This window comes from Canis lupus, chromosome 10 (assembly GCF_003254725.2).
Source record: "Canis lupus dingo isolate Sandy chromosome 10, ASM325472v2, whole genome shotgun sequence".
NCBI lineage: Eukaryota > Metazoa > Chordata > Mammalia > Carnivora > Canidae > Canis > Canis lupus.
Genome location: NC_064252.1, coordinates 25,932,036 through 25,947,784, shown reverse-complemented (window position 1 = coordinate 25,947,784; position 15,749 = coordinate 25,932,036). Strand labels below are relative to the sequence as shown.

General features: G+C 39.8%; 1 protein-coding gene across 2 annotated transcripts in view; it reads left to right on the top strand.

The window, feature by feature from the left end:
* The first annotated feature begins 2,294 nt into the window (after positions 1-2,294).
* The window catches only part of GRAP2 (GRB2 related adaptor protein 2), a 63,977-nt gene continuing 50,522 nt past the window's right edge, over positions 2,295-15,749 (top strand). Inside the window, exons 1-2 of one of the 2 annotated variants that reach the window (XM_035696547.2) lie at positions 2,295-2,625; positions 6,723-6,945. In XM_035696547.2, coding sequence (XP_035552440.1) covers positions 6,924-6,945 — 22 coding nt within the window. In that variant the 5' untranslated portion in view covers positions 2,295-2,625; positions 6,723-6,923. The remainder of the gene's footprint in view (positions 2,626-6,722; positions 6,946-15,749) is intronic. The other variant, XM_025459230.3, reaches the window with a different exon arrangement.

Sequence of the window (15,749 nt, the reverse complement as noted above, 5' to 3'; positions counted from 1 at the left end):
AACATCGACCCTTCAAAAGGAACTGCTGAGGGATGCCTGGGTGGCTCAGTGGTTGAGCATCTGCCTTCGGCTCATGGCATGATCCGGGGTCCTGGGATCGAGTCCCTCCCTGTGAGGAGCCTTCTTCTCCCTCTGCCTGTGTCTCTGCCTCTCTCTCTGTGTCTCTCATAAATACATAAAATCTTAAAAAAAAAAAAAAGGAACTGCTGAAAAATTTTAAATGAGTATGGTTTCAAAAGGAACTTCTGTTATGAGTAAGTCCAAATTTTATAGATTCTTGAATCCTCACAATTTTGCCTATATTTTCTGAGTGCCCCATGATTGTGAGGGCTGAAATGATGGCATTCTCATATTAGAATCTTTATTCTTTGGTTCTGCCTTTGTACTTGTTCAATTATGGAGCATCCATGAAATATACCACTAGAGTGGCCTCGCTCCCCTGTCAATACGCTCTATAACACATTTGTTGATCATTACTTGCTGCTGAAATAACTTCTTTTTGAGATTTTCCTGTTCTGCATTCTGTCCCACACTTGTAAAGGGAGGACTTCTATTCTGCTCCCTGGGGAGATAGTACCCTGTGGAAGAGTAGCTTCCTCATTAGGGTGCAAGCCGAAAACTCCATAATACTTCCTATAGAACACTATTTATCTTTTCTCCTTTCTTCTCACTCTCCAGCCATGGGAGTTTAGGGCCTCACTGTTCAATACCACTGACTTGGGATAAGGACTGTGGCCAGAGGATTTCAGTGTCTGACAACTGGCTATGAAGCTGCTGGGTATAATGATGGGATCCCAGAAGGTCCTTAGACCATGAAGACTGAAGAACACTGAGGCCCACAGTGAGAATTTATTGCTTTAGGGGTTTTTGTGTGTGTGTGTTTTAAAGGTTTTATTTATTTATTTGAGAAAGAGAGCACAGAGGGAGAGGAAGAGGGAGAGGGAGAAGCGGAGAAGCAGACTCCCCACTGAGCAGAGCCGAATGTGGCTGGATCCCAGTACCCCCAAGATTATGACCTGAGCGGAGGGCAGATGCTTAACTGACTAAGCCACCCAGGTGCCCCAAGATATTTATTGTTCTGAAGTCAATAACCACTCTGTTAACTTTAAAATTCTATCTTTGCAACATGTGAAAATAGTGGGGACCCTGTTCAGACACAACTTGGATTTAAGAAAATGTAACGAACTTGTATTAACAAAAAGAAAAACCTTCATTAAGGAATCAGGAGTAGCAAATTCCTTCCTTTAACTCATTCAATAAATATTTATTGAGCACCTCCTGTGACCAAAGTACTCTGTTGATTCCAAACCGGATTCTTCTTTTGTATTTCAATAAAAGTGTTGAGCAATTATCACCAAGGAGTGACACCCCCTCACCCCCCCCCCAAGAAAGGACATTTCGAAGATTTAGGTATAAAGGGGGTGAAAAGATTTTTTAGAAAGGATATCATCTTATGATGTAGAATGACTTTAAATTTTAGAACTCCAAACTGAGTTTTATATGATATCCTCCTTCTGAGCCTTCAAGGGATAAATACTGGGAACATCCTGTCAACCAGCATTTCCCTCTTTCTCTTGGGCCCAAACTCTGACTGGTGCCACTAAGCAAGCAGCAATGTCTCTTACTTTGTGCAAAAGATGCATCGTTGGCAATCCATTGCTAGTGAGAGCAAAGAGAGGAAGAGGCCTTCACAAGTTGCACTTGGTATGGGAACCTAAAGGGGAGTAGGGTTTTTCACAAATTTGAAGGTAAAAACTAAAGAAGTTGATGGTGTCAAGAACCTTGAGTCAGTGAAAACTCTTTAAATTCCAGAAATCCTTTAGCCCAACCAACTTAGGAGAAAGAGAAATCCCCCAAATCTAAGGAACCCGTCCCAGTTCATGCCTGATTGGCAAAACTGGTGTTAGAACTCCTCCTGGCTCAGAGCTTTTCTTCTTGTGTTTTCCGTTAAGGGTAATGTTATGGACTAAGAGTAATATTATGGCCTGAGGTTACTGAGAAAGCATATCCTCTGGGATTTTAGCTTTGTGAGTGATTCCAGGGTGGTTTTATATAAATTCCCCGAAGTGAAGAAGCCCTATTTTTTTTCCTCTGGATTCTTGGATGTAATAAGGGAAAATCAGAGTTTTCCTTCAGAGCAGCAACAGCTTGTTGATGGATCACCTCTAGGATTAGAAATTTTCTTATGGGAACATAATCATTCGGGGGGGGGGAAATTGTTAAAATTGAAACCAAGCATCAAGAAGCAAAAGTGTTTCAGAGAACCTCCTGCATTTTAGTTCAACTCTGGCAGCAAGAAAACAAAACCACATAATCTAAGGCTCACGCCCAACTCTCTGAAGCCCTGTATCTGCTAGTTCCTGTGTGGTTTGCCTACAGACTGCAGGGCTGACTGGGGGTAGTTTGGAGGAGGGAGTAAGAAGTAAGGCAGGAGGAGGCATTATTAATGGATCTGTGAACTTGAACCCTGTTTTAGTATGATCCTTGGAAGATAGCACATGGTGGATCTGTACTCTGAAATGCAATAATTTTGATATTTTATTTCATCTTCCTTCTTGCAAGAGAAGATACTATTAATTTGGTGTCAAAGCCAAGACATAGACTCGACCTCCTCTCTTCAAAAAGGTATGTCATTACACAACGTCGGGCCATATACTCTAGAGATCTTGAATAGTTTTGTAACTTGCAGGATGTTCTCTATAAGTCAAATCTAATTAAAATGAATCCCATGGGTTCTCTAAATATTGCTTTTTTATATTTTGGTCCATCCACAAAGGTCTGTATGTCTTTTGCTGTAACAATGCTTGGTGTGATGGGATTCAACTTCCAGCAGAAGAACTTGTTCCTTATCCAGTCTAGCACACAAAATTCTCCACTAATTGGCCTCTGAGCCATCCCAGGGAGACTTTAGACCCATTACAGAGGTGAAATCCCACCTCTCCATGTCGGCACTGAAATCCAATTGAAGGCGGGAATGAAGGTCTGGGCAGCAATGAATGAACATTGGCACTGTAGGGTCAGGATGGCTCTTTTACGTACGTTTCTAGTTCTGTCAGTATTTATCGTACCTTTACAGAGAATACCACTTTGGATCTCTTTACAAAAAGAAAACTTTATGTTGAAATAGGTTTTGAGAGAGTATTGTCTATCTTTATCTCTTTATTGATAATTAGTGCCAGGTCCCTAAGATGGTGCCCAATTCAGGCATTGAGCTGAAGACAGCTCCTTTGTGCTCTTTGCCCCAACTACTCCTGAATATGGGGGTTGAGTATACCCACGAAGGATTTCACTAAATTAAAAATACCATGTTTACATACCTGGAATGGGTCCTTGTTAATAAGGTATGAGTAACTTAATCTGCACATTACTGAAAATATTCAGCCCCACATAAATTAAGAGGGAAATGTTTAGGATCTAAAATTCTGTTTCTGAAGGGGTTGCATGTGCTCATGTTATGTCATCTGAGGGTGGAAACCTCAGGTTGAAGCATCTTTTGTTCTATACAACTGCATTTATCATAGACTGAGCGGTTCTTCAGTGGGGGTCCTCCATTTTTTCTTATTTTTGGTTTCAGAAAGAACGTTTAGTGTAAGTAGACTCTGCTTTAACAACCCAGTATTGTTTATAAAACTTCATGTTTATAATGTAATTTTAAGGAAAACCTCTACAAAACCCACTGTTAAATAAAGAACACTGTAAATACAGAACCATTGAAGTGCATTTAAATTTCAAGTTTTAAAAACTATGATTTGTACTCTTTTTGAGAACTTTGTTTTTTGTAAAGAGAGGCCTGTATTGTTGAATAAGATCAGACTTGGAGTGTCTCCCATAAATTATAGGCTTATTTTCCCTAATATATTACTTATTTTATTATTATTATTTTTTACTTATTTTATTTTTTAAAATGACTTTACTGAAGCAGAAGGGAGGAACACTATCGATTTGTTCAGTATCGATTTAAGTAATAATTCTATTGCTACTAAGATATCCTTCTGAATATCTCTCACATCTTATGTCCTGATGAAAATCCCTTTTGTTCTGTTAGTTCAGTTGTTCTATGTCTACTTCACAGAGATACTATGAGAATAAATGAGCTCACACAGATACGAAGTGCCTTAGGAAAAAAAGCACTCTAAAAATGCAAACTTGTATCATTAATTATTGCTTTGAATTGATCATTTTTTTTCCACTTTTATACAAAATATACCTCATCTCTCTTAGAACCATTGCCTTCTGGAAGAGTTGAAAATGATCCCCGATTCCCACAAATGTATTGGTTCTCAGAGTATAATAACACCTGCTGATGCTGGTGCCTTACAGCACTCACGCCTGAACTTGAGCAGGACTTGCCTCTTTTCCTGGATCAAGAAAAATCTACAGTTGTTCAAAATGTGTCATCAAGTGTGATTCCATGAGGAATTCTTAAATAAGTAACAGTTGCTGCTGGATTAGTCTTAGGGCCGGATTCTTCATTTTCATCCTGTCCTAAAAATTCAAAATGTGGTTAAGAATCTTTGTGACCTAAGTTATTTGAATCACAAGATGGGGTTGCTTCACCCCCATTTTGTCCATCTCAAGTATTTGCTAAAGCATATCTTCTTGATCTGCAAAGGAAGAATAGTCTCCTTTCTTTCTTTCTTTCTTTCTTTCTTTCTTTCTTTCTTTCTTTCTTTCCTTCTTTCTTTCTTTCTTCTTTCTTTCTTTCTGCCTGCAACTTTAAAATTCTCAGGAACAAAATAAATTTAACACATAAGCATTTACAAACATTTATTGGGCGTTCACTATGTATCAGGCCCTATATTAACATGGAGCACTCTTCAATGTTACTATCAGGTTTCAGTAAGGTTGAGCAAATAGAAATTCAGTAAGTGATTTTTAAAAATTTCTTTTTAAATATGCATTCACAAACATTATAGAGAATTGAAAGAAACTATTACTAAGTACATGAAGATAAAAGTCTCACATGCTCTCCGAAGAAGATATAAGACATTTTATGAAGAAAGTGAAGAAAAAGTCCAAACGAAAAAGTTTAAAGTATTAGTACAACGAATACCTCTACCTTACCTGCTAGACTCACCAACTGCTATCTTTCTGCCATATTTGTTTCATCTTTGTGCATTTCTTTCAGAACTACTTGTAATTTGCAGACAAAGCAACACTCCACTCCTAAATAATTGGGTACACATCTAAGAATAGGGGCATTCTCCTATAGAACCACAACGCCATCATTATACTTAAGAAGACGGACAATTAAAAAAAAAAAAAGATGGACAGTAATTCCATAATTTCATCTAATACTTAGACCATATCTAACCTTCACCATCTGACCCCCAATTGTCTATACCTTTAAAAAAAAATAATAGGATCTAATTTTTATAAAGAAAAGCACATTTTTGCACTTGGGCTTTATCTTTTTATTTGATAACTGGATTTTTTTGGAGGGTTAGGCCAGTTATCTTGTAGGATATCCCACGTTCTGGATTTGTTGTTGCCTCATGGTGTCATTTAATTTGCTCCTCTACCCCCTGTATTTCCTGTAAACTCCCAGGTTCAGCCTGAGCATCGATTAGATTTCAATTGAACATTTTTTACAAGTCACTCCATATTGCATCTCATCAGGAGGCACATAATGCCAGGTTGTCCCTCTATTTGTGACTCCCGGTTTGATCATGGCTTGAGGTAGTGATCTCACTCCAGGGAGCTCTCATCATAAAGGTACTTTTTCTCCCTTTCCAATTAACAAGTTCCCTGAGGGGGTGACACTTTGACACTGTGGTAATCTCTTATTTCCCAACAAATGTTACCTAATGGCTGTAGGTGATAATCCTTGCCGAAATTGACTGATCCATTGGGGACCATATACATTTTTTGTATAATTTGAAGAAGGTTTAGAAGTACAATTCATCATTTTTAGCAGCAATAGCAGATATGATTGAGTGTGTAAATTCAGATAATAACTCCAACAACAATAAGAAGTAACACTTACTGAGTGCCCGCTATGGGTTTGAGGCCAATCCTCCGGTTACTAACTGGGCCAGATGAGACAAATTAGTCTTTCTGTGCCTAGTTTCTTAAGGTGCAAAAGGAGAGTAATAGTGGTACCTATCTCATCATATCATTTTATTTTTATTTTGTTTAAAGATTTTATTTATTATTCATGAGAGACAGAGAGAAAGAGAGAGAGAGAGAGGCAGAGACAGGGGCAGAGGGAGAAACAGGCTCCATGCAGGGAGCCTGATGTGGGACTCGATCCGGGGTCTCCAGGATCATGCCCTGGGCTAAAGTTGGCGTTAAACCGCTGAGCCACCCGGGCTGCCCCATCATATCATTTTAGAGCCTCAGTATAGTTGACCCTTGAACAACATGGGTTTGACTATGCGAGTCCACTTACACTTGGATTTTTTTTCTAGAAACACAGGGCAATATTATAAATATATTTTTCTCATGATTTTCTTTTCCCTAGCTTACATCATTGTAAGAAGACAGTGTATAATAGAACATGCAAAATAGGTGTTAATTGAGTGTTCAAGTTATTGGTAAGGCTTCTGATCTGTCTTTAGTAGTTAGGTTTGGGGAGAGTCAAAAGTTATTCAAAGATTTTTGGCCCTGGAGGGTGGTGCCCCAACCCGCACCTTATTCAAGGGGCAACTGTAATTTATACATGTAAAGTCACTAAAATGATGTCTGTATCTTTTGCCAAGCACTGGTCTATTCCTTTATAGGTATGAACTCATTTGCTTTTCATAAGGGCGCAATGAAGGATAATGATATTATCCTTCTTTTGCAAGTGAGGAACCACAGCTGCAGAGAGGATAAGAAACCCGCACAAGGTCACTTAACTAGTATGTGGTAGAGCCTGGATTTGAACCCAAGCAGTCTGACTCTAGAGCGTTCTCTCCAAAGATTGGCACATGTAATGAGAAATGACACAAGTGGAACTGAATGGTAAGCAGTAACAGAACCTCACACCACCACCACTCAGATTTTAAGTTACTCTAAGTTATTGAAAACCTGGTACCGTTGCTACCAAAATACATATTAGGTTTTGTTCTTCTGAATGATAATACTACAGATGAGTGTACTTACTGCATTTATATAGCTTAAGGCTCTGTATGGGAAACTTTAAACAAAAGATATCACTAAGAACTGAAAAATATAGAACTATGAAGGAATAGGAAAGAGGCACACAGAAAGGAATAATACAAGAGGGGAATTATGAGTCCTCAGAGCCGTGGGGCAGGAGATGATATTTTGATATAGTCAAGAGGGAAAAAAAATCCCTCTCATTTTTCACATTCCTGTACTGTATTAAGATGTTACCACTAAAATGTAGGAGTATAGCCATTGTCAGATTTATAAAGGACCCCACTGGATTTCTTTATGGGACAATGGATGAGTCTGGTAAGTAGGTAGCTTTCCTGGTTGGTTATCTCATACGCTCAGATATCGCAGAAGCCAGTCTCTGCTTCTGAAACGTATAACTGTATACAGAAAAGGCCTTACAAACCAGTATCCATCCCTACCTCTTCATTAGCATTACAAAAGTGCTGTAGTGCCGTCTTATCCACTCCCTCAAATGCTGTTGCAGAAAGCTCTCAAGTGTAATTTTCTAAACAGAACTAAGAATAAATGAGAAAAAAATCCAACATTAATAACGTTTTTATGCACTTCGAACACAAGTCATGGCTAAATTGGTCCTGCCTTTTTATGTTTTTTAATGAAAAGCAGCCTAATTGATCAATTGGTCGTGAATAATACTTTTTCATTTGTTTTTCTCCATACCGCTCAGCCTTGTAGAACCATGGGCATAATGTGGCAGCCTCCAAATGGTTTATGATTTGTGTCTTTTGTCTAGTGCTTTATGGGAAAATACTGGAAACAAAGTGCTGAGAACTCAGTAGGAACTCAGTAAATAAAAAGTAGATAGTTCTCTTGTTAAATATGACCTTAAAGAAATCTCTTTCAGATAACTAGGAAATATTATTAGGGAAGTAAGAAAACAAAAACCCTGGTTGGTTTGGAATTTGTAATTTCTATTCATCATTTTATAGGCCATAGATATTTAGTCCTCTATGGAACAAAATGGAAGGGCAGATTAGCTTCCCTCCCCCAAGTAGATTTATGTTCTAAAAATACGGATTATTGAATCAGTAAGGGCAGCGGGAAAATCTCAGCCATGACCTTTTAAGTTGATTATAAATATGTTGATACCCATAGCACACAGATTCTTACTGACAGTGGTGAGGTAGGGGTTGAAGACTGTCAGCTACACAGTTAGGAAGCTGAGGGAAGCTATAGAAACTCCCCAGGGAGAAAAAAAAATGTGCTTAGCACTCAGCCACATGCACCTTTATGCAGACTTTCTAGTGATCCATGAATCCCCCACTTGTCAGCGACAGGAAAAATTTCCTTTATCTGAAGTTATTTTACCCTGAGCCTTATAAAGTCTTTCAAAAGAGTTTTCACACGTTATCTCATTTGATCTTTGAGGTAGACGCACTACATATTTTACCTCTAGTGCTGCATTGTGGGAAAAACAAAGCTTGAGAATTTAAGTGGCTTTCTCAAGGTCATTTTGCTAACATTCGCCAAGACTTAAGACCAAGGCTTTGAAGTTGATACTCAGGGCTCCTTCTATCACACCGTGTTCTGGAGATGCAGGAACCCTTGATGAACTTCTGGAAATCTGAAATTTGGCTCTACTGGAAACTACCTGCATGACTTTTAACATTGTAACTTCTTACAAGACATTGTAACTTCTCTGGGCCTCAGTTTACCTCTCGGTCAAGTGAGAGATTAGACTCTATGTGCTCTGAAGCCCTTTGGATTTTGTTCAAACTACTTAATCCCACTGGGCCTGAGAACAAATGACCTTTTCTGCAATAGATGACAAGACCTTTTACCCTTCCCTGTAGGTCGTAAAAGCTGGTGTCCAGTTTGCCATGGGTTCCTTTGCAATGTCCAAATCCTGTTAGAAGCTATAAACATAATAGTGCTTTTGTGGGCTGCTTGCGTGTCGTTCTGCTGGTTGCTCATTTTCCTGCAGGGCTGAATGCCTCACAGTGAATTTGCTTTCTGTGCTCTGCATCAGACAGACTTACCATGATTATTTATTATCCCTCTTGGGTAGTTCAGAGTATAATATGGAAATAAATAATGATGATGGACTTATTTGGGGCTGATAAACCTTATCCTTCTATAAAGGTTATTTCTCGTGAAGGACCTAAACCTTCCACCTGATTTTTCATTATTAAGAGTTATTTCTTTTAATGTCCCTGAAATGTGCTTGGAAATTGGAGACTCATAAGAGGGCCTGCGGTACTGAGCACAGAAGCCTTGAAAGAAGGAAGGACATGACCAAGCCCTTCACTTTGGGGGCTAGCTGGAGTCTTTGGGTCAGTCTAATTAGGACAAGTTTAGTATTAGCATTTGTTTCAGATTTATAAAAAGTGTCCATAGCATAAGCTGCCAAGTACACAAAATCCATGATATAGTCCCAGCTTAATTCTGAGTCTCTCTGGGAAGCTAAAACAAGCAGAAAATTCTCATGCTTTGTGTGTCAGTTGCCAGATAGAACCCCAGAACTGAAGGTCTGCTCCACATGGCAGGAGCCACCCTGTTCTTGGCCATTGGACTAGTCTGGGCCAAGGACTATTTATTGGCCGGGAGAGGCTGGCGACCTCAGTAATCAGGAAGGTTGCCACAGAGATTTATTTGTGATTCATAGCCAGAGATATGAAATTGGGGGTCCTGGTTTCTCAGTCCTTTTGCTTTTTCAATTTTCCAAGTGAACTTCAGGCTGGCGAATGGAGCTATAGCAACTTCTCACAGAGAAGCGCATAATTTGCTCAGTACAGTGTCAGGTCACTGACTGTGGGAAGAAATACTGTCCAGTGATGAGAACAACAGAGAATGCAGTTAGCTCCTATATTCTGTGCTCTTTCCTCAGCCTTATGGATGATGCAGTATGCTTCATTCCCTCCTCCGTCCTTGAGTGAAACGATAGCATTCTCTAACCTGCTACGTGGGACACTTGGGAAGAGACATACATTGTAACCCCAAAAGCACTTTTATACCTTTGATATAATAGAAGTATGCAATATTTCATTTATAAAACGCATAACGTGGTGCTTTCTTATTTAGCCAAACCCATTTTGTGGCATATCTCTCTTTCAGACCAATGTTGTTAAGCAGACTACTAATTCACTTTATCCACTAGATACTGTAGGATGCTGTGACTTAGCACTGGTACCCTGTAAATACCCAAATAAACAAAGAAGGGGTAAGTGTGAAGCCAAAAAAAATCCCCTTGCTGGAGAGCGATTCTCAAGACCTGGAACAAGGCAGATGGAGCTCTTCCATAGTAAACTTTGTGTTTTGGTTCTTTGTTTTTTTGTGTGTGTTTTTTTCCAGCATGGATATACAGTTTTTATTTTAAAACGTAAGGTGTAGGGAAAAATAAGATTTATTACACAGACAACCTAACTGTGTCAGCTCAAATTATTTCATAAAATGAAGGGTCAGTTAGGTGCTATTATCATCAAGAGAGCATGCTAGAAGGCTCTGTCATGTAGATGCCATAAAAAATTACCTGTTTGGTCACTTTAATTCGTCTTTGGGCTCCTGTCAGCAGACACCCCTTCAATCCCCAAATCACGGTACCCAGATATACTGAGAACACTTAGGATAATAAAAAAAAATAATGGGTTCTTCCCCCTAAGAAACATACAAGCCATTAGGGAAATTGAGTAAATGAGCACTATAGTGCATTGCTTATAAGGAGAAGAACAGAGCAGGTAGGGCAAGGAGGGCTTTGTAAAGAGGGCTTCCCGAGGGAGGCAGGGAGGCACACCTGCAGGGGAGAGATGTGGCTTGACAAAGAGATGTAAGTGCAACTACAAATTTGCATCGTTCACAGAAATCATAGGAGGAACAGAGTCTTCTTTGCTGGTGATCCGTTTATTTTGCAAATGATAAGAGTTGAGAAGGCTCCCGTGACATTTTTTTCCTTGAGGAGCCAGAAATTAAATTTCTGTCCCTGGACACTGTTCCTCAAGCTCTTTTCCCACCTAGCCAGTTCTTCTCTCACTTCCAGTTATGTCTCTCTCTAAGTCTTCTTTAAGCATCAATATCTTTGGTTCTTTTAACTACTCTCCTAAGATGGGATTTTGCATGCTGTCATTTTAAGGTGCTCACCTCTGAAGGACTCCAGTTTATGGATCATGGTGCCAGAATGGGATAGAGCTCTCCAGGGAGCCATCTAACAAATGCAGAATACAGCGAACTTGTTGCCTCCCTTCCTCTATGCCTTATATTTCTATTAATATGGCCCAAGATGGCATTAGCCTTTTTGGCATTCATGTCACAAGGCTGACTTATGCCGAAATTGTGGTCCACTAAAACCCATGAGTTCTTATGCATTACTATTAAGCCAACTCTTCCTTATTCTGTACTTATGCTATTGATTTAAAAACAAACAAGCAAACAAAAAACCCTAGGCACAGAGGTTTAAGTGTAGAGAAATTTATCCCTCTCATACTAAGTCATATTGATAACAACCTATTAAAATATTTCTAAGCTAGTGAATTAGTTCTCTCTCTTAGCAGGTGAGTATTTGTTTGCTGCTGAGAGCATAGCTAGTCTCACACTGGATCCCTCCTGGAAGAGGTCTCCATAGAGTCAGGACTTTATTTTCTCCTTCCTATCAAAACATTCTCTGCAACCGTGGACAAATCTACATCTTTAGACAAACAGGTGAGCCTCCATAAAATCAGAACAAACATGAATGGCCATTTCTTTCCCAAGGATATACGACAATGAGTCAGATGTCTACAAAACTCTAAGTAAAAGTTACTCAGAGGCTCTATTATGTGACAGGAGGAAATTTTATTTCAGGCTCTCAGCAGCTTTGGGAAGATTTGATTATGCTTACCGCCATACATTATAGTAAATAACATTCATTTTTACAACTGTTTTAAACCTGGAGCTGATTGATCTGATTTTGGGTTAGAGTAACATCATGTGATGTCAGTACAACTTCAGTGCACAATTATCTGTAATTTCAGTAAACATGATCACATACCTGTTTCATGGCAAGGCCTCATCGAAAGTGACTCTTCTCTCTCCTTCCCCTCCCCCCCCCAGCCGCATCCTCAGCCCTAACCCCTTCCGTTAGTAAAATAAGGACTACCAAAACCTTGAAGCTTAGGTTTCTGTCAGACCTTTGGAAACTCCTAAAAGTCTTGCCAAAGGAACTTAGCTGTTCATAGGTTTTCTTTCCCGCACCAAAGAGGAGAACTCACAGCTAACTTGTATAACTTTTATAACTTCAAGCTAATAGAAATGTTGCATTTCAAAACCCATTCCTGTGAGAGGTTTTGTTCTTAAAGAATGGTTCTGGGAACACGCACATTTTTCTAATCTGTCATTCTGATGCAAATTTTAAGGTTGCTCCCATGACCTTGTAATCATCAAGATTCAAAGATTCCCCACCCTTCCCTCTCCCCAGTGTTTTTGATCTGGGGTCTTGCTACTTAGCTATTCAACCACCAGTCAGTCCAGTTGATACCACCTGGGAGCCTGTTACAAATGGGGATCTCAGACCCTGCTTCCAGCCTACTGAATTAGAATTCAAATTTTTGAAAGACTCCCCTGGTGATTATTATGCACACTAAAATATGAGAAGAACTGACCTAGGGTGCAAGGTTTTCACCCCACATTACCCAGCATCCATCTTGTGTCGTAATACAGTTCTAAAATTCCATTTGGTATTAAGAGTTTAGAGTTATTCTTTACAATTTTACCAGATTTAAATACTTTATGCACACCCAGCTATTTCTCAAAGTATATATAACTGGCTTTAAAATACTCGTGATTTTCTAAGTTCTTATAGAACAGAAGTCCTCAGTAGGGAGAGGTTTGACATCCCCTCATTGCCAGGGGCATTTGGCAATGCCTGGAGACATTTTTAGTTGTCACAATTTGGGGTGGTAGTGGGGGGTGCTACTAGGATCTGGTGGGTGGAGGCCAGTGATGCTGCTCGGGATCCTACAATGCACAAGACGGCCCCCACAGCAGAGACTTAACCAGCCCCAAATGTCAATAGTAAGAACCATAGAGAAACCCTATTACAGAGGTATATAGTTGTAGAGAAAGATTCAGATGTGCAACCATACATTATAAGAATGCCATAGGAAAGTGGAGCCTTGGGGCCCATCGTGATATAACCAAAGAACAGATAGGCTGTCAGTGGCCTTAGTGATGATGTAAGGAAGGGAGTGGGGGATCCAGCCACAAGTGAGAGGAGACACCTAGGACAGAGGGTCACCAGTGCTCTGTGCACAAGACAGTCAGCTTTAAGGAACAGGGATGGGATTCAGAGACTAGACACCAGAGATGAACTGAGGGGAGGGGTGGGCTGGAGAGACACAAAGCTTGAGTCCTAGAGTAGATACTAGATATGATCCCAAAATCATGTTAGGCCTGGAAAACAAGAAAGGATTTCAGGTGTTAGCCTGGGAGTACATGGTGGATTTCAGGTAAATCCAGTAAAACAAGGACTTAGGAGCAAGACAAAATCCCATTCGCTAGAATTGGGACACCTCTGAGCCAGGGCAGCAGCAGGGGGTGACCTGATCTAGAGTTAGCCAGTTATTCAGCCACAGTGAACTTCTTAAATCCCTCCCAACCCAGAAAAGGCTTAGTGCTGAGCCTACGGTATGGTTGACTTGCAGGAAGGGGTCAAGTACTTCCAGTTATAGAGAAAGGTAGGCAAGAATCAAACCAGGTCCTGACACTGGCTGGTAAAAAATCATGGGATAAGAACTGGAATAGAATCTATGACGTTCTTGGGTCATTTCCCTGCTGTACCACACCTAAATCACTTCACAAAGATTATCTACTTTTCAACTGTAAAATTTCTGGGGAAAGATTTCTTAAAGATTGTGTTGATGCCTTATAATCCATCTAAGTAAAGCTTTCTTCCCCATTCCTAATCCCAAATCCTCTTCCTGGGATGTATATTGGCTTTCTTTTCATCCCACCAGAGAGGCTTTGTGCTGAACAACTACGTCTGGAATGGCCACAGGCAGCCTTCCCCTTTCTAGGGTAGAGAATCTCCTGATTGCATTAGCACGGGCCCCCTAAGATCCTCTCCCCAACCTCTTCATCCCTTTGATATTCTCTGGACCCTCTCTAGGTCCTGCCTGCTTGTGATAGTCACCACCAGAATGTATTTATTAAACATACACCTGTGCTGACTACCCTTTTGACAATGGAAGGCAAAGAAGAGAGAATCTAAAAGAATACACATGGTTTTGTGTTGGTTTTTATTAGTCTCTCTTTTCTCTCTCTAAGAAGTTGTTGATCTTTGCTGAATTCATAGTTCAGTTGGAGAGACACTCCATAGGCTAAGTTCCATTGCCACATTTTGGTTGACCTGCAAATGTTTTCACTGTGACCCTCACCTAAGGACAATAGAGTGTGCTTTCATATGAAATAGCTCTGATGTGAATTTAGCTGTAAATAAAACTGAGATAAATGCATTTGTTCAGTTCCAGAGAAGGCATTATACTGCCATGTGGATTTTGTTTCAAATGAGCTGCAAAACAAAATTCTTTTCCATGGAAAGGGATTTATTCAACTGAATCCACTCACTTTGCTGCAACTGGATTAATTTCATTTCACATCATGTCTCTAAGTAGAAAAGTAAACTGATTTGCTTCCGGCTAAATGGATATGTTGATGTATCCAAAGTCAGTAAGGCTTATTCCAACTAGATTACAACAATCATAGTATCCTGGTTGTTTTAGCTTCTATCAAGTAGTTACAAAAGCGCACCAATTCCGTATGTGAAAAGCAGTTTATAAAGTTACCATAGAAGGAGATGTTGCAGAATGAGAGAGAACATAGATGTGTCAAATGAGATGACTGTTCTTCCCTTCCTCCAGAATGAACCACTCTTTTGCTCCTCGGTGTTATAAAAAATATTCATTTTATTCTGTACCCATGTTCTAAAATCCATCATTTTATATTTTTGAATTGTGCTGCTGGCATTGCTCAAGATACATATCCCACTTGTGACTAAATAGGTTTTGACTATGGGCTTGCGGAGTGCTCAGTACTGTGCTAAGTACCACCAACCACCCCATAATGGACCACCATCCCACACTCACTCCATCTTCTACCTTCTGCATCACTCTCATTTCCAAAACCACAATCCCATCGTCCCCCTGTGACTCTCAATCACTATCTATCTCGAGACCCTTTCTTTCATTTCTCCCAAATTGCTGGCTATCCTGGTGTGCACTTCTAACACAATAAGGCTGCTCGTGGAAATTTTTCTGATTTCTATAGCTAGTAGTTTCTATAAGTAGTAGTTACTTTCAAAGGAAATAGCTTGCAGAGATGAGCCTGTGGTGTCACAGGGATGTTATATGGATCAAATGTAATCATGTGTATAAAAAAGCCATTTAAAAATTGTAACATGCTCTCTAAAGGTAAATTATGACTGTATTACATAATTTTAGGGTTTAAAAAGCAGCTGGATGACATATAAAATTCAGTAAGACTCAGTAGCAACTTGCTAATTGGAAACAAACGAGAGAATTTAGGGCATTGACTCCTCCATCAATAAGCTAGAAGCCGTCAACATTTTTTACAGGTAGAGCACAACCATTTCGTTAAGAACATCCACTCAGTTCCAAGGACCATTTCTGTTCACCATTCTGGAACAAGGCCTCCCTCTTGCT